This window comes from Gymnoscopelus braueri, assembly GCF_963280865.1.
Source record: "Gymnoscopelus braueri genome assembly, chromosome: 11".
Lineage (NCBI taxonomy): Eukaryota > Metazoa > Chordata > Actinopteri > Myctophiformes > Myctophidae > Gymnoscopelus > Gymnoscopelus braueri.
The window spans coordinates 37,413,078-37,432,522 of record NC_137613.1 but is presented as its reverse complement, the minus strand read 5'-3'; the positions used below and the strand labels follow the sequence as shown (position 1 = coordinate 37,432,522).

Sequence of the window (19,445 nt, the reverse complement as noted above, 5' to 3'; positions counted from 1 at the left end):
GGACATAACAACAACAGAAATCAACAATGCTATATCCAGACTGAAAACAAATAAAATGCCGGGAGGTGACGGTTTTCAGGCCGAATGGTATAAATCATTTAGAGAATCACTGACACCTATGCTTGAAAAATGTTTTAACCATGTTCTCCAGGGCGGAGAGACACCTGTGTCTTGGAGACAGGCTATAATATCTGTGATTCCAAAGGTGGGCAAAGACAGGACAGAATGCAGTTCTTATAGACCTATTTCTGTACTGAACATAGACTACAGACTGTTCGCCTCAATAATGGCAAAACGGCTTGAAAACATACTCCCAGACCTAGTCGACACAGACCAAACGGTTTTATAAAAAATAGGCAAACACAGGACAATGTCAGACGTGCCTTGTTTTTGATAGAGGGCATGAGCAAAAGCAATGAAAAGTTCTTAGCTATTAGTTTAGACGCGGAAAAAGCCTTCGACTCTTGCCGTTGGGAATTCTTATACATGATACTTCAACGCCTTGGTTTTGACGAAAAAATTATAAATTGCCTTAAAACTCTATATTACCAGCCGACTGCCAGAGTTAAAATAAACGGCAGCTTATCAGGAGTAATCAACCTGGAACGGGGATGCCGTCAAGGTTGTAATTTAAGCCCCGCCCTCTTTGCGCTATTTATAGAAGCACTGGCACAGACAATAAGGGAGGATGACTCCATAACTGGGGTCTCACTTAACGGTAAAGAACACAAGATATGCCTTTACGCGGACGATGTATTGGTCACACTTTCCGACCCCGATACCAGTCTACCAAAACTCATGTCCTGTCTTGAAAAATATGGTTCATATTCTGGATACAAACTAAATGTAAACAAAACTCAAACCCTTTCCTTCAATTACTCACCACAAGAGAATATATGTAAAAAGTATAACTTCAAATGGAACTCAGATGTTGTTAAATATCTGGGCATTAATATACCAAAAGATCTAGCCAACATTTATAAAGAAAATTATGACCCAATCACAAAAGAAATACAAAAGGATTTGGATAGATGGGTACCGCTGATATTTGGTATGTACGACCGAATAGAGACCATAAAAATGAACATTTTGCCACGATTGCTATTCCTATTTCAATCACTACCTGTAGAAATTCCAAAGAAACAATTTGATAACTGGAATAGAATGATCTCCAGGTTCATCTGGAGAGGTCAGAAACCTAGAATACGTTTCAAAACTCTACAACTACCAAAAGATAAGGGAGGCATGTCTCTCCCTTGCCTGGAAGATTATTATAAAGCAGCACAATTAAGATACCTAGTTTGTTGGTGCAACAATGAATATGATGCTAAATGGAAGGACATAGAACTGGACCAACTGAATGTCCCTCTCCAGGCCATACTGGGTGATAAAACACTCATGAAGCAGCACATAAAAGAAATAAGCGACTGGACAAAGGTCCCCCTAAATATCTGGTTTAAAGAATGCAAAGACCAAAAAATAGAAAGAGAGGTACGTTTATTAAAATGGGTGGCATATGATAAAGACTTTCCACCAGCACAGCTGGACTCTAGATTTAAACGATGGAATCGGTACGGTATTACAACATACTGTCTGATTTCATCCAATACAGGCTTGGAGAGCTTCCAATACCTCATTGATAACCATAATCTAGAGAAACAGGATTTCTACAGATACTTGCAGTTAAGGCATCATTTTGACAAAAACATAATGGTAGAGAAAAACGAAACAGACCTCATCAATATTTTCATTGATGCCTACAAAGGCAATATCACAAAAAAACTGGTATCAAGAATCTATTCGAGTCTACAGACCACTAGGAACCACTCCACCCTCTATGTTAAACTTAAATGGGAAGAAGAAGCAGGCATAACCCTGACAGAGGACGAATGGCTGAATATATGTAATACAACAACCACTACCACTAGTTCTGGCCTTTGGAGAGAGTTCTCATGGAAGAACATGATTAGGTTCTTTATTACTCCAAGGAGAAAATACTTACAAAAAGGTACACCAGAGTCAGGGAACTGCTGGAGAAACTGCAATAAGACAATGGCTGACCACTTCCATATATTCTGGGACTGTCCAATAACCCAAAACTACTGGCTAGAGATCGTATCAGAAATCAACGCGATAATGGGTTCTGAACTTGAATGTACTTTTACCAATATTTACCTGAGTAACATACCAACCAAATTTAGCACCGCAGATAAATACCTTCTTAAAATACTACTGGTAGCCGGCAAAAAGGCTATAACCAGGAAATGGCTGGACAAAAATTCACCAACAAAGGGGGAGTGGATAGCCATTGTGCAGAACATATACGAAATGGAGAAACTAACATATTCTGTAAGACTCTGTATGGACAAATTTTGTAAATACTGGTTAAAATGGATATTACATATGAAAATGATTGTGTGAAATACCATTGAGGATGTGGGGGGTTATATATCTGTATATATGTACAAGTACGTGAATCTGTGCTATGTGTGGAGGTACACTGCTTGAATTATTGCTATTACTTTATTTATTTTATGTTACATACTTTTCTGCCTGTACTTTTTTACTTCTTGTTCTTTTTTATTTTCTATACATGTATGCTTATATATTTTCTTTCCTACATAATTCCTTTCGGCAATATTTGGAAACCTGCTCCAAAACTCAGGAATGTATCATTGGAATAGCGACTGGCAAAAAATCATGGACTTTAAGTAACATCAAAGACAATCAGACTGAGATCTACAAGAGAACTGAAGTTACCTTAGCTTAGGATTTCTCCCCTCTGGACTGAATAGCCCGCGACATATGAGTGTAAAAATATAACTGAAATGTACTCATCTAATTGTAATGTGATGCCCAACATGACCTACCTGTTCTAAAAAAGAAAAAAGAATAAAAACAAAGTTTAAAAAAAAAAAAAAAGCTGTAGGTGTAATGGGAAAAAATGGGTTTTGCACAAATCGGCCTCCTGGTGGCGCTATGACAGGCCCATGTGAAAAAAGTGGGGCAGAGGTGCTGAATTGGCATCCAGGGAGTGGGTGTACACAGTTTCGCAGCGACCGGGCCAACGGTGCCGGAGATTAGCTGGAAACACACGGACAGGACACACGGACACACGGACACACGGACACACGGACGGACGGACGGACAGGGGGAAAAACATACTCTCTCGCCATGCCTTTTGACCTGGCGGAGACAATAAGCCCCTCCAAATACATTTGGAATGTATTACAGACAAACAGTATGGAATATCAAAAAACATATATATCACTCTAAATTTAAATTTGACACTTAATGTTACATGACTCACATGAACAATATATCTCTGCAACAAGCAGGTGTTGTCAGTTGCACTGGCATCCATACTTGCTGTAGGTAAAGTATGTTTCAAGCTCATAAGGCAGTGAAGTGAGCAGACTTACGAGTAATGCTGCCATAATGGGTCCATGGACCACGTAGAGAAGATGGGTTTCTACGCTCATCCAACAACTGCAGGGAGGGAAAGGAGGGAGTGTCATCAGTCAAATCTTCCTACTGCTTAGCAGATGCCCACACACACCCACAGCCACACACACGCCCACTCACATGCACGCACACAGAAGCACCACCCGCCACCATACACACCCACAAACGCACACCCAACCCCTATGTAAACCACCACACCCACACACCCACACACACACACACACACACACACACACACACACACACACACACACACACACACACACACACACACACACACACACACACCACTCTTTGGGTGCTCGTACATTAATTTTGTCTGTCGCAGACATGCACGTGTGTAAACACTCGAATGTTTATTTATTCAACTGTAGGGAACATTACTCACTTGTCGTCGAAATACTTTTTCCTCGCCACTGCATGGATGGAGGCTGGCACCAAAGGAAATCCTTAGAGGAGGGAGAAGATGGCAACCATATGATGTTTTCAATAAATTCATAATGCAACGTTATAGTCACACACCACTGCTGCTTGGCAACTTATTAACTGGTCTTACCGTTCCAATCCTTATTAATTAAAGAATTATTCAAATAACGTTGCCAGCACAGGCTGTAACAATATGATAATATGTTATCTTAATATCTTAATTTGGCAGTATTCTACGCTCTTACAAATGCTGAAATGCAAACAAAGGATAGACCTTGGCAAGCACAGGTTCCTCATTCCTCATTACAGCAAGCGTACAACATTCCAATGGTGTTGTTTGAAGCCTAACAACAACACTGCATGGGTAATTTCATCTTATGATACTGTGTCATTTAAAATCCTGTCCATAAACAATATATCCTTTTAATTTGAGCCCAGGCATAAACATGCGACTCTGTGCATGGTCCATTTTCAGACAGCAATGAGGCCCCGCGGCATATTGGCCACAGATGCACCCAACAACTTGAGAAAAGGATTCCAAATAAGCCTGCCGGCTTCTTCCTTTCCTCGCACAGCAACTTGTTTTCCTTGATATGTATCATTTCTATTTCTTTATAACAATGTGCTAAATAAACTTACCTAAACTGAACTTAACCACTGTAACTGACTGTCTATTCTCAACGCCTGTACAATGCACATGACACTTGTGCACCCCAAGGTTATCCACTCATTAATAATGATTGCCAATTCAGTTTTGTCCTCCACTTATTAGTTTGATTCATTTGAACAAGTGAAGAGAAAAAAAAGAGAAACAGTGAGCAAGGAGAGGTCATACTATATAAAGCTGTCAAGGGCTTGAAAAATGGGAGATTGAATGGTATGAGTGAGTAGCATTTTTCTGGTCATTCGCTAGATTAGATCGCAGGCTGTCAACAATTTGAGCTCGAGCGATTGAGCGCTGAGCAAGTGACGTGAGTGCAGTGTGATGAAATACGACAATACGCATATAAATCACTACGGTAGACAGCAGACGCTCAAGGTTAGGTAAGACGAGATGCTTTCGCTCTCATTTCTCATCACGTCACGTGACACAAAAGCAAGGTTATACGAATCGTTAAAGTATTTCAGCATTTTCTTGAACCATAAACACAATCTACTTATTTATATCACAACATCAGTGGTGGAAAGTAACTAAGGACATTTACTTAAGTACTGTACTTAAGTACAATTTTGAGGTATGTGTACTTCACTTAAGTATTTCCAATTTCCAATAGTTTTACTTCTACTCCACTACATCTCAGAGGCAAATATTGTACTTTTACTCCACTACAATTATTTGAAAACTTGTTACTAGTTACTAGTTACTTTGCAGATATAAATCATTATATTATAAAACATACATTGACCACTTTATTCCTATTTTATAACTAGGCTATTTGAAAATAGCAGATCTACAAGCTCACAACAAAGTTGTGAGCTTGTACAGTAGATCGGCTATTTTCAAACATTTTAGTACTTTTACTTTTGGTACTTTAAGTACATTTTGATACCAATACTTTTGTACTTTTACTTTTAAATTTTGAATTCCAGACTTTTACTTGTAACAGAGTATTTCTACATTGCAGTGTTGAAACTTCTACTTAAGTAAAACATTTGAGTACTTTTCCCACCACTGCACAAATAAAAATACATATTTTGCCGCTCCACAGTGGAAATATTGCCGGTACATGTGCGTTTTCAGGCATGGCATGAATGACTCACCCCAGCCCAGGAGGTAGTACCAATGCAAGTGCTGCTCCTCTGCGAACACAGCAACCACGATGAGAGTGTGCAAGTAGATCCCTTCACAGAGCATCCAGAAATAGTTGCATCCCAGCATGTACATGTGAAAGAAGTGCAACACTTTGCACCCAGCCTGTGCAGATTTGAGAAAGGATATCAAATAGATTAGGTTTAGGGAGCAGCCGTAACCAATTCCTTTCCCCACAGTACATTTGACTATTTACATAAAAGGATAGCTTTTTACACATACATACCCTTTAAATGTTGACAAAAACGTTGAGGTGCATTAGTGGTACAGTACAGTTTTCTTTTAAAAACTACTTTTGTTGCATGTATATTTCATGTTCCTGACCATTGGACCACAATGGAAACCAGTTTAAACTTTTTGTGTTTTAGCATAGCTTTTGTAACTATACTGCCACACTGTTTTCAAACTTGTTAATAAATTATTCAATCAATCAATCAATCAATCAATCAATTAATCAATCAAACTGCATGTACAGTATGTTGTATGCTTTTTACATACTCTTTTGTTATACAGTATTACTGCTTCTCTTGAGTCATCATCATTTCATGCATAGAAAGAAATACATGTACATTACATAATAGTATATCAATGTTATCTATCAATACATTTCAGGAATCTCTGTCTGTCAAGGAAGTGTGAAGTCATTCAGATGAGCGGTCCTCCAGAACTGACCCAGTACAGCCCGTTCCAAGCCACTGCGCTTTTTGTTTGGCAGCTTGCGAACCGCTCATCCAATCTACTTCAGTGGCGGGTGTGCTGCTGAGGACCAGACAGGGACTCATGGAGGAACATTGATATTTAAATTTTGTGCAAGAAGACTTATTAAAAAAGGACTAATTTTCGAATCCCATGTAGGTCTTTTTCAACGCTTTGCTGCGTTCAACTAAGTTTGAAATTTCTCTGACTTAACTGCAACTGACTGAAATGGCGCCACTTTGAACATTTGTGAATCATTCACTGGCTTACTAAACAAAGCGCTACAGTATGTGTATGCCCCATTGCCCTGGTCTCCTCCCTGGCCTGACTCGGATAACCACAAAGGTGTTTCTATTCAAACCCTTCCTTTTTCGAAACGCCGGGCTGCAGTGACCAGTACACTTTGGCCATGCACTGCAGTGGTTCTTAAGTACAACCTGATTACCTTTCTTCTGAAAGAAAACAGACAGGGCATTTGACATATGGTGGAAAACGGGGGATATACATTTTCACAGTGATGGTATGAGCTGTCATTCCCTTCAGCTTCTTGGAGGCACTGGGAGGAGGGGATCCCAGTAAGCACTCCACTGAAGATGTGCCAGACAGACTTGGGGAACGTGACTCTGAACGCTAGCGGTAGCGCAAAAGGGGGAATGAGCCCAGATGCTGAAGCCTCCTGTCTCTGAGACGATGCCTTCTCTGGCCAAGGCATACATCCATACATGTGCTGCTTTAACCCCTTAAGACCCGAGGCCGGTTCTACCAATGCCTTCTAAATCAGTAGTTGTCACACTTTTAAGATTCTTCACAAAATGTTAAAACATAGCAGATGTACAAGCTTGCAGCGCGGCACGAAGTGACGCGCTGTGAGCTTGCATATCTGCTATTTGTGAGTAGCCAACGCAAAAATCTAAAATGACAGACGCTTTCCCGGTTTTAATGGGTTAACCACTTATGCCCTATTAAAAAAATAGCTAAAATCTGCGATCTGTAGTTCTGCTATCTTTGTTAGCTTAGCTAGTTTTTGAAATGTTAGACATTTTTCACAGATAATGCCTAAAATATAGGGACATCAGGGTTGAAAGGGTTGAAAGTATATAGTACACTAGTATATAAACCTATTCATTGTTGTATATTTGTTCATCACTTTTATCATCTAATAATATTTGTTCTTAAATTAAAAACTATTTGGAGTGAAGGGTTTGAAAGCTGGTGTGTAGATATTCAGTCTACCAAATGCTGCGAACTTGGTTGACAGCCAAAACGTTTTAAAATGGAAAAAAAGAAAAGAAAAGAAAAAGAGAAAAAAAAACAGATACTTGTCAACAGTCCACCGCAGAGCTCGTTTGTCATTATGATTTCCATAAACTACTAAAAACAATAACAAGGGATGTTTCTTGAAGCGTATCGTGTAAATTTAGGATCACTCCTGACCTCAAGGCATTCCAAGAGACAGATTTATACCTTCGCCTTAGCAGACCCTCGACTTCCAAAGAATTCACTTCTGAAATTCGGCATGGCTCAGTGGCAGCCTGTCAAAATTTCTTGAAAGAGATATCGAAAAGCACTAAAAGGATAATTAATGGCTTTCTGCAATATCTGGTACAAACGTGACATAGCACATTAATGTACGCTACAACTATATACCCTTAAACCAACTGCAGAACAGACAACTGTTTTAATTATGTCAAATCTCGATCATTTTGATATCAAAATAATTGGAAAGGGGGGTCTAAATGGATATTTGCATGCATGCTCGAGGCTTGTACTTTTCATTCCCAGAAGTTTCGCATTTGTGTCTCATTTTAATTAGTAACGCCAGATACCTGCATTTGTCTTCATTCAAAACTCTATTAAACCTGCAATCTGGAACTTATTGTAATGAATAAAACATTATTGTAACCAATCTGTATGGTAGAGTTTAAGACCTGGAACGAATCTGTGTCACTTTAGATTTCTTTGGCTATTCAAATAGCAGATATACAAGCTCATAGCGCGGCACCGAGTGCCGCGCTATGAGCTTGTAGATCTGCTATTTTTAAAAAATCTTGTTTTTTTTTTTTTTTTCCAAAAAACTGCTAGGATTTAGAAAACATTTTTAAGAATCGCCTCAGGTCTTAAATGGGTTAATACAATACATCTAGTGCACCTGCAGTGGCTGGACATGGTCTCCCTACTCTTCCATTGAGAGATTTAGACCCTGGTGCAGGGTAGCTATAGGACACCTACTGTACTGGTTGACAAACAGTAGTGCCTGAAGCTCATAACCCAATATCCACCCTTACCAAGCAGGGGCATCTTAGGGCGGTTTCTCACTGGATCCGTTTTCATTGAAAACGTTTCCCAGTTCGAATGGTGCCCTCAGTGGCCTGCATTCACATTGGCCAAGATCCAATCGCGCCAGAGAACACATGCATATATACCCCCGATCCTATAGGTGGCGGCATGCACATAGTGTTTCTTCTGTGGACACAGACGTCATCAACTGTGCGACAATGTTTGTGCTGGGCTCGCATTAATATAGGGTTTCAAAACCTGGTGAAACACTTGTGTGCATTAGCGCAAGATGAGGATACAGGAAACATTCAGTCTAAATGTACAGTTTACTAACCTTCACAACTACTACTACTTTTGCATTTTGAAACTTTAAATTTCTCTAAATATTATAAACTTTCACGACAGCTTAAGTACAAAATGAAAAGGCAACTATAGTAGCCTACAGTGAAGTCGGACTGAATGATATATATATATATATATATATATATATATATATATATATATATATATGCGCCCTGTGCTCTTCTTTTTCTCTATGAAGAAAAGTACAAGTACAGTTGACACAAACGCATTCCGCAACGCTTCCTGTCTGTTGTTTAATCTCATCCTCTGGACTGCAAAGCCATAGCTGGTCATGTAGGAAGGTGTGCGATAGGATCGCGCTTGCCATAGTCTCTAAAGTAATAATAATAATAAGAGAAAGTTCACTTTTGGTTATTTAAAAAGAGTCTCCTTATTTTATGTATTAATTTATTAGCCCTACATGGGAGAAACGTTAACTTTAGAGCTTTGGTTATAATTTAAAAAGACTAGAGCAGTTTATGTGCAGACTCACCTTTTTATTTTTATTTATTTATGATTTGTGGGTCCAGCACTGTGTGTAAAAAAGAACTGTGGGGACGTGCATCTCCTGCCTTTGTTCATATTTAAAATAAAAATTATATTTTCCAATGCAAGATCAGTGTGGTTATCTGCTCTATATTGTAATATCAAAAATAGTGGATCAACAAGCTCAATGTGTCGCATTGCACCGCATTTTCAGCTTGTAGCTTGGCTATTTTTGCTACTTTTGTGTGACACTGTATGACAATAGGGCATTCATTTATGATGAAAAAGCATTAAAAGTTGCAATATGGGATACAGGGTTTCTTCCTAACAGCAAAGATATGTAGTAGAGATCCAATTTAAATATCCGCACCAACCGTTTCTCCCGTATGTCAAAATATTATTATTTTCTGGTATTCCCCGTTAGTTTTAGTAGGCTATTAGTTGTGCGATGCGATCACAAAATGCATTGATTTAGCCTATGGAATGTCGGTGTGTCTTTTTTCTTTTTTTCAAACCGGTGCTGCGCTGACAGACGGCATGATCCAACATACAGGCGTCCAACACATGCGGCATCCAACGGATGGATGCCGCAACGGTTGGATTCCAGCCTACAGAGAGCACTGCTCTGCTGTGCTACTGCTTGGTGTGGATATGTTACGGCCATGGTTGAACCCCTGTGGATTGATCTGCGACGTGTTTTTGTTGGCTGTTTTTGTCGAGTTTATATACCGTCACCTATTCCAAATAGCGGGCCACTTCCGTCTAACGGTACGCTTGCTTTCACATTGCAGCTACCGTACCCGAAAACGCATGATCCGGATCCGAAACTGCCTCCCGAGGTGGTTTCGGGAACGGAACGGTGATCCGTTTCGCGGGTCGATTCGCTACATTCACACTAGCCAAGCGGTCTGGAGTGCGCACCCGGGACCTGAGTGTGAAACGGCTCTTATAGAGTGGTAGAAATGTGGTCCCTCATGCAGATAAACAGGGTTTAAATCCCAGGCGGGTAGGACATTAAAGTTATTGATTGTAGCTTTAAAGGGATAATTCACTTAAAAAATTAATTGGGTAATTTTATCGTCTACTCAGGCTTTTGTGAACACCCCAGACAGTTTTTAAGTTGCTTGATTCAGTATTTTAGATATTTGACATTAATTTTATCAGACACGCCCCCTTCCTATACAAACCCGTTGTAACTTCAAACTCCATTTTAACCATGTTAGATTCTAACATTAGACTGACATTGTCCTACTAATATGCGAGGAGACCGTGTTTTTTCAATTACTTTTTTCATTTATTTTGAATAATTGTTTTGGAAAATGAAAAAAAAAATCAATACAATTAAAACATTTTTTTAAATAAATGAAAAAGTTATCGAAAAAACACGGCCCCCTCACGTATTAGGAGGGCAGGATGAGTCACCAGAACCAAGTGTTTTTGATGAATCTAATATGTTAAAAATGGAGTTTGAAGTTATAATGGGTTTGTATAGGAAGAGGGAGTATCTGATAAAATGAATATCAAATAACTAAATACTGAATCAAGCAACTTAAAAACTGTCTGGGGGGCTCACAAAAGCCTGAGTAGACGATAAAATGACCCAATTTTTAAAATCCTTGTTTCAAACATTTCATAGCATGACTCACTTTCATAGCATGACTCATTGCAAAATTACTTGTTACATTAGCCAATTAATACACAATCAAATCCCCAGTGTTAATATAATTGAGAGTATACAAATGTAACCAAATGGTCATATTTGTACAAGAGTTAAATTAACACTGAGGATTGTGTAGTTGAGAAAAGTTTTTTTGACAGATTGAGCTCACCGGGTTTCTGCCCACTACAGCTGGATTTCCAGCAATGGCTACGAGGTGGACGAGGGTGAGGGCAGAATTGAGGACGTAGGAACAGAAGAGGTTCTTGTGTAGTGTGATCCTCTGACAGCTCAGACTCCTGTATGGGAAAAGAACATGAGACACACTTGTATACATTCGTAGACTTACATACAATGTTTATGTACATTTATATCTGTTAATACACGTAAATCTCGGATGGTCCAAGTTCTTCAGAGAAGAATCTATCTATCTATCTATCTATCTATCTATCTATCTATCTATCTATCTATCTATCTATCTATCTATCTATCTATCTATCTATCTATCTATCTATCTACTGACAGTCCACAGTAAAACCGTCAGTGTTAATTGGTTAATAGAACCAATCCTTACAGGTCCAGTTGGATCACTGTCTGAATAAAATGACCACTAAGAATTTTCTGTGTAACGTTCCCAATACCAAAACTGAAGAACCGTATGTGCTTTGGAAACAGCTTGATTTAATTTTGCTAGTCCAGAATATTTGTGTTTACTAAGGATAAGAAAAATAAATTTTAACGTTAAAAAAGGTTGTAAAATGGTTTATTGATGTTTTGATACTGTACGTTATAAATTTGTTTTAAAATGTTAATGCATTCAGGTCATCATACAATACATTACTGGGTAAGAGAATGAACTGCCATGGAAATATTAGGAATATGAATTTTTTTTTTATGAGGAAAATAACATCATAACAACATAACACAACACCTGAGAAGCATTACCACATCACTGATAATGTATTCAAATTTCTGAAAGCAATGCATGCTTATCTGATTTCAAAGGACGGATCGGCATATGCATAAATGACTGAAAAAATATGGCTGCATTTTGCAATAAAAACTCATCTGCTACATCAACATACATCATCTGACAAACGTCCTCTCCGATGTTGATGCAGTTAACAGGACGAAAAATGACTGAGAACACTGGAAAGATTTGCTTCTGGCTTCTGACAGCATAATGAGGATGTCAGATGCGGCTGTCTGTTTGTGAAACGTAAAGCCGAGACTAATTGGGGCCTCTTCTGAACCTTGCTCTCTTAGTCAGGCAAGATTATAGATTCAACATTTATTTTAATTACTGTACATAAAACAAAGCGAGATCAATTCTGTGCCTGGACATGGATGGTGTCAGACACAGGGAGTGTAGCGGTTATGAAGGCTTGATCATATCAAAACTCTCTTGGGATTAGCTGTCAGATTACATGTAACAGATCCACAGGTGCTTCCTAATATAATTTATATAAATTTTATGGTAGCACAGCCACCCAGCTATCAAAGACAGCTAAAAAACATTATTATGAGAAGCTATAAAGATGCTATAAAACAAATAAAATGCGTAGTCCTAACTCCTGCAGACTCATAAATGTGAGTCTGCACCTGGAGGAGTAGCCTCTTACAGCAGGTCACATATGAATGGGGAAAAACGAACACCACCCTGACCAGAACAACATCAAATTTCCACAAGCCTAAACTGAATAATCTATTTGACTATACATTTGATTTAAACAGCAGCAGTATTTATCCAGCTTTGTACATAAAAGGAAATGCAGGAGCCAATATTGAACACTCACTATATCAAAACAAACACTCACAAAGCACAAAGCACTCACAAATCAATAGTCTTTTATTTATTGAGGCAACAATGTTTGAGCTAAAAGCTATCACCAGTCACTTGTTTTAGTATACAAGTAGCCTACTATTATCAGATGATGGCTTTTAGCTGAAACGCCTTCATTGTTGCCCTCAATTAATAGCAGACTATTGATCCGTACGTGCTGGTATTCCGTTTGTTTTGATACTTGCATCAATGGTGCACCTGATTCAGTTTCAATACTGGGAGCTGTGCGCATCGCGCTTCTACTTTTGACTATGTACTCACACTATACAAGCCTTTATCTGTGAGGGGCTGTCACCCTCATGGCAAAAACAGTACGTAGTGAGCATTGAGACTCTCTGGATGGGCGATATTTCTTAACAAACTCAGTTTTTCCACAGCGAGCTGAAGTATTTTTATCTGGGAATCCTGACAGCGTTGAAGTCGAGTCATAAATAAGGGACCAGTGCAGCTGTACGCCCTCACATACCACTGTAAACTACACATCTGGACCTTATAATGGTCAACATTAAGACATTCTCCTTTTAAGAGATTGGGCCATAAATATGCTCTGTGGTCGTAAAAGCTGTGTTCTTGTAAAAGTGGCGTCTTTGGTAACCTATTGAGATCTTCATTTGTCAATTATAAAAGCTTTCTGCTGATGCCTACTTGATAGTGAATGAAGGATCAGGTGTACTTGGGTGTCGCTGGGTTTAAGAGACGGGGCCCCTATGGGGCCACTGTGGGTCTCAGTAGCTCGTGGAATATGTAATAATGCATTCACAGGTAGCCTGCTATAGATGTATGAATAGACATGAGTTTTGCAGCACACTGTGAACCGTTACAAGTTCTAGACTGGTCTACAGCTGCCTCCAGCGATCAACACCCACACTGCACGTCCAACACATCTCATTCTTTACAATTGAAGAATTTTCACGGTGAATCTTGGGCCAAGAGAACAACTCTTCCAAGTACTGCTATTGCGCATGAAGTTTGAATTTTCTCCCTGGGGCACCATCACCATCTTCCAAACGTTGCTCCAAAAATAATGGCACGAGTGAAACCGCAAAATCTCATGTGCCGTTACAAAATGAGGATGATTTAAACCAAATCGCATCCCGTTTTCCAAAGATACACTAAAGACAAAGCAGCAAGTAACTAAACTTGAATAGCATCCTTTTGCATTTCTTATTTTTCTTTCCTTTCTTTTTTTCTTCTCCTTTTTTTAACAAAATATTTCTTAATTATACCAAACATTCATGGTTATTAAAACAACCCCCTATCTTCTTTTTCTATAATAGGTTTAATATTTTGAACACCTATCTAATTGAAATTCAGCGTCCAGTTCATCATTATTGTGCCCTTCTCCTCTGGGATTAAGTGGCACATTGGGATGGAAAACTGTAATGAGACTCAGCTGCACACATGCCTAAGAACACATCACCAACTCATTCCTATGTATGTCTTCGTTCTGTGAACCCCTAAATATCCATGAAATTAATCTACCTCGTGAGTAGTTTCATGGAAAAAACCAAGCTGGCATGAAATGAAGGGGACACATCCAAATGAATGAAGCACTCAATGACAATGAAGTTAACTATAAATTAGAATCAGTGACACAGCACACATATTGAAGGCCACCATTTCCAGCTACAGCTACGCTGCAGCATGCCGGATAAAACTGCCAAAAGACACGTTCATATGAAATAGTATAGCGCTCCAGTCAAGATAAGAACCACTCCCAGTCCCGACCATATACAGCAGAAGAAATAAAAAGTGCTGCTCTGAAAATGTAGTGAACTTTTAAAAAAAAAACTTCTGCACACCACACAGCTGTCAATCATCCATTCATAGGGCTTTCAGAGTAATGACAGTGCTGCAATCACATGTAAGAGCAAATGCAAGTACCACAACAACTAAAAGGGGAATAAAACATTTTCTTTGCTCTGTTCCTTGCATAGCCAAGTCATAAAAATATTGTCGCTGTCAGGCAGAAACCTCTCCATATTCAAATATTTTTATTTTATTAATGCCCTACTTTGTAGTACAACATAAAAGTAGCGAAAGTAGTCGATGTACAAGCTCACAATGCGTCGTGGGCTTGGAGATCCGCTATTATCGCTATTATTATTTAAAAAAATGAATGTGGTTAAGTCTGTCTGTGGGTTTTATAAATATTTAACCAATGAATAGTTTTAACAAAAGTTTTTTATTAATATAACTTCGCTGGATCCTTTGAAATACTGAAATACAATACCCTCTCTGAAAAGCGTCGCACATACTAGGTTTCGACCAGACAGCGACGATATGCAGTCACCACATCAATAAAGCACATCATCATCTGTCCATGTAATGAGCAGTGACAGAACATGACATCAATTACCTGAAGTAGAAGAAGATGGCCAAAGAGATTAGTAGGGAGGATATGGACAAAGCGTGGCCCACTATGGCCATGTAGTACAGGATGTACACTGACTGCACAAACAGACAAAAACACACAACCACAAACAAGAAGGGCTGGTTAGAATTATACAGTGATCGGACTGCAATTAATCACCTGAATATACGATAACCTGTTATATCCTGAGTGTTCATTTAACTCTGAATTACTGTGAAATTGGTAGCTCTAATGCGGCACCATTTCTGGGGGGAAAAGAACAATTATAATGTTTAAATATATGAAGCTTTTATAAGAATTATTTAGCTCCAAGAACTAAAACATTGATAACCAGAGCTTTTATAAGTATTATTTAGCTCCAAATACTAAAACATTGATAACCAGAGCTTTTATAAGTATTATTTAGCTCCAAACACTAAAACATTGATAACCAGTAGTGTTCATCATGTAAGATGAAACCTATCATTTCTCTGATCACAGTTTTGAAGGGACACATTCTAACTTCTTAAACGTCTTGAAATCCATTCTTAATAATGGATGATGCTGGTTGTATATGATGAAAATAACACCAGTAAAAACTGAATAAATAACAATTATGTAAATAATGATGTGTTGTTAGCAAAGCTCCCAAAAATCAACTCACATTAGGTTATACTGTATTACCGAGATTGAGTATTTCAATAGATAATCGGTAGCCATATTTAGAAAGCATCTTTCCCATCTTTGCATATCACATGGGTAGCCAACAAGAAGCATGTGACACAATAAGCTAAGCTCAGATATTTTACTATAAACCCTAACCTTTGATCTCACATCATTCAGACTGGTTTGATAGCAAAGGCTCTACTACGTTGCATTCAGCATTATTTTTCCATCAGTAAATCTTTCAGTGGTAATCTATGTGGGAGAGCAGTGCATATGTTCTAGCAGTATAGGAATGCAATGTGGTTCTTGCGGGAACAATATTTATAGGTGGCTAAACTAAAAATATGCTTACTCTCACTTCTTGCTTCTCACGAAAATGTGAAGATGTGAGCCAAGTTCCTGCATACCTCAGCTTTGAGTTTATAATGTACTTGTATGTCACATCTGCATGATTACATTACCCGTAACTTCTCCTTAGTGTTAGCATTGCAGAGCGTGTAGTTGGACCAAGTTCTGTTTGTGTCTGGATGACGAAACCACTCCCCGTGCTCCCCACAAGTCTTGGTCACCTTCTCTGAAATAACCAGAAAAGTATGGTAATAGACAGTAGAAACAGCGATTTCCTTTTAATATGTACAGTATGATCCATAAACTTCGGCCCCATTACGCCTGATGAATAATGAATTCACCCCCAATGCCATGAATATTTTATAGCCCCGGTCGCTTTAAATACAGTCAATGGAGGAGCGGAAGTGAATTCATCATGAGAGGTTAACAAGGCACTGGCAGACCTTTATAAGAGTGGAGACTCTTTGGGCAGCGCTGCTCACCTGTGGAGTCAAAGTCGCCAAAATAATTGGGGCAGCTCTGTAATCTGTAGGTCCCTGCTGGAGTATCATCCCAACACAGCCAGCCATCCCAGTTCCGACTACAGTACAACTCTACAGGGACAATAAGGACATAGGCGTTGGTAAGACAAAAATAGCTGCAAAAGGACCTATTTTCTTTCCCTACGGGGTCATTTGGAATAACATCTGCAAAGAAGAAAAACTGAAGAGAACAAAGTAGAGTGAGGCTGTGGGTTCTGGTCTTTTGGATAAGTTGAGACTTTTTTGTTTTTTGCTATTAATCCATAGAGTTAAAGGGTGTAAGTTAAGAAAATGCTTTCGTTAAGGCTTCTTATAGACTATTATCCAAAACAAAGGGCCGTTCACACCAAGTACTACTGTATAAGTATAATGATAACTATTACAGATATTGTTTTTTAAAAAAAATTGTGGCAAGTGGGTGGCAGAGTTCACACCACGGCTATAACAAAGCCAGTGGTGAACGATATAGTTATAGTTATCGTTACAGTGTCACAAACCTGGCTCAGAGTTCGGACAAAAGAGAGGGATACACGGAAATCTTTAAAAAAACATGATTTATTAAATACATAAATGGAGACAAAGACCAAATACCAAAATGGTTATGGAGTGTGTTAGTCTGTAGAATCAGTAGTGTAGGTGTCTAGGTGAGTGTTAAGAATGGTATTGGGTGATGGATGCAAACAAACAAACAAACCAAAGTGTGCAAGGGGAGAATGAGAAAGGAAGGAAGAAAGCCCTGAGAGCACTGGACCCAGGTGCTCCAGATCAGAGCTGACGGCCTCCCAGCTCCACGTACCAGGTACCTGCCATAGATATAGAAACCTAGATACCTCATTGGCCTCTGCAGTTCATTGGAGCGACCTGTATCGCAATACCTTGTATTGCTTGGCAGCGTGCCCCCTCTAAATATGGCGGCCGCGACACAGGTCGCTCCAACGAACTGCAGCGGCCAATGAGATATCTAGGTTTCTATATCTATGCCTGCAACCACAACCCGCAAGAGTGGACAAGCACTGGTAGACAGAGTGGGAGGGCCGTCCCAATAGTTACAGAGCTTGGTGTGAACCGGCCTTTAGACCTAAGAGTAAGATGGCTCTTTTCGATTACAAGGGGACAAAGGGAATTGGATTTTTTTCCTATATCACGGCTCTGTTTCACATAAGGCTCACAGAATTTGGGCCCTGCTTAGGAGGTAGTACGAGTATGAGTAAAACAAATGATGTACTTCTCCCTTCAGGGGTGATTCTGGTTATAATGAAAACATAAATAAAACACAATCACAGAACTTTACAGGTTCCAGAGGGTTTCAGGTTATTGGAAGGTTCTGGGTTACGTAGTCGAAAAGAGCCATCAGAGTCATTTTCCAGTACAGGTGAGAGCTGCCATTAGTTAAACAGACTACGATCAATAACAGCGATGGAGACAATTGATCTGGTACTTTTGTCTACCTGATTTGTTGTGCGGCGGATCTCGGTTCATTTTCTCATAGCATTTGTATTGTCCATCAAGGATTTTTTTCCTCTGTATTTCCTGTTCTTTTGGGATGGCACTGAACTTGACCTCAACGGTGGGCTCTACCAAAGTGTCATTCAAATGCACTGTTGCAGCCTCCTGGGAAAAGATTTAATTATGTCAACATTGTATACGCAGAGACACAAAACACATTATTAACAGTACACGGCATTGGGCGCAATAACCATTTACATGTATACAACATCATAAAATATTTATGAAGTCATTATCGCCCAGACATCTGTTCTCGTCAAAGGGAAACCTTGACAATGTGTGCATTCATTGTCAAGGTTTCCCTTTGACGAGAACAAGTGAAGTTACAACGTTGGCTGCAACCACAACAGATCAGGGAGCACTCAGCTTGTTATTTATCCTTCTTCATTCATCACGGGGAATTCATCCATCTTCCGTTACCTTTAATTTATCCTTGGAGACGGGTAGACAGTTGGATCTGCTCTTATTAATGGAGGGACTTTGGGCCCAATTACCCCATTCATCACAATATTTGGTCTCATTTTCTGAAAAGAACAAGAAAAAGAAAAGACAAAACGTTGAAGGTATTTAAGGAATTTAATTGTGGGGTCTTAGCCGATTCCTTTTGTGAGGTAATGGGGGGGGGGCTGAACATGCTATACACTGATTATCTGCAGAAGGCTTCAGGCAGCCCTAGAATATTAATAACTTTATATGAATAGCCTCTGATATCAAAAGGTTGACACATGAACGAGGGTTATCTGGTGTCATAACAGATGAAAAACGTAATACATAAAATGTTGTCATAACTATCATTACGTTAAACTTCACCTATCATTTGAGGTTGATGTTGAATTCCTGAAAGAATGGCTACATTCCCTTTTCTTATTGATTAGTATATAGAGATAGGAGACACATGCAAGACAAGACCTCACAAAGAACATAATATCCACATGCCTTATGAGCAATGCCAATCCATGTTATGGTCTGTGGCCGAGCCAACGGATAATGGTACAGTATACCTACCCAAAAAAGAGTCCTGTTCAGATTCCTGACATTACAGTGCAAGG

At 39.2% G+C, this 19,445-nt stretch overlaps 1 protein-coding gene across 1 annotated transcript in view; it reads right to left on the bottom strand.

The window, feature by feature from the left end:
- The window catches only part of calcr (calcitonin receptor), a 91,316-nt gene that overhangs the window by 8,686 nt on the left and 63,185 nt on the right, over positions 1 to 19,445 (bottom strand). Inside the window, exons 5-13 of the mRNA XM_080442243.1 lie at positions 18,817 to 18,920; positions 18,339 to 18,501; positions 16,852 to 16,962; positions 16,483 to 16,595; positions 15,362 to 15,453; positions 11,332 to 11,458; positions 5,653 to 5,806; positions 3,854 to 3,914; positions 3,423 to 3,489 (exon numbers count right to left, since the gene is read on the bottom strand). Of these exons, the coding sequence (XP_080298369.1) occupies positions 3,423 to 3,489; positions 3,854 to 3,914; positions 5,653 to 5,806; positions 11,332 to 11,458; positions 15,362 to 15,453; positions 16,483 to 16,595; positions 16,852 to 16,962; positions 18,339 to 18,501; positions 18,817 to 18,920 (992 nt within the window). The remainder of the gene's footprint in view (positions 1 to 3,422; positions 3,490 to 3,853; positions 3,915 to 5,652; positions 5,807 to 11,331; positions 11,459 to 15,361; positions 15,454 to 16,482; positions 16,596 to 16,851; positions 16,963 to 18,338; positions 18,502 to 18,816; positions 18,921 to 19,445) is intronic.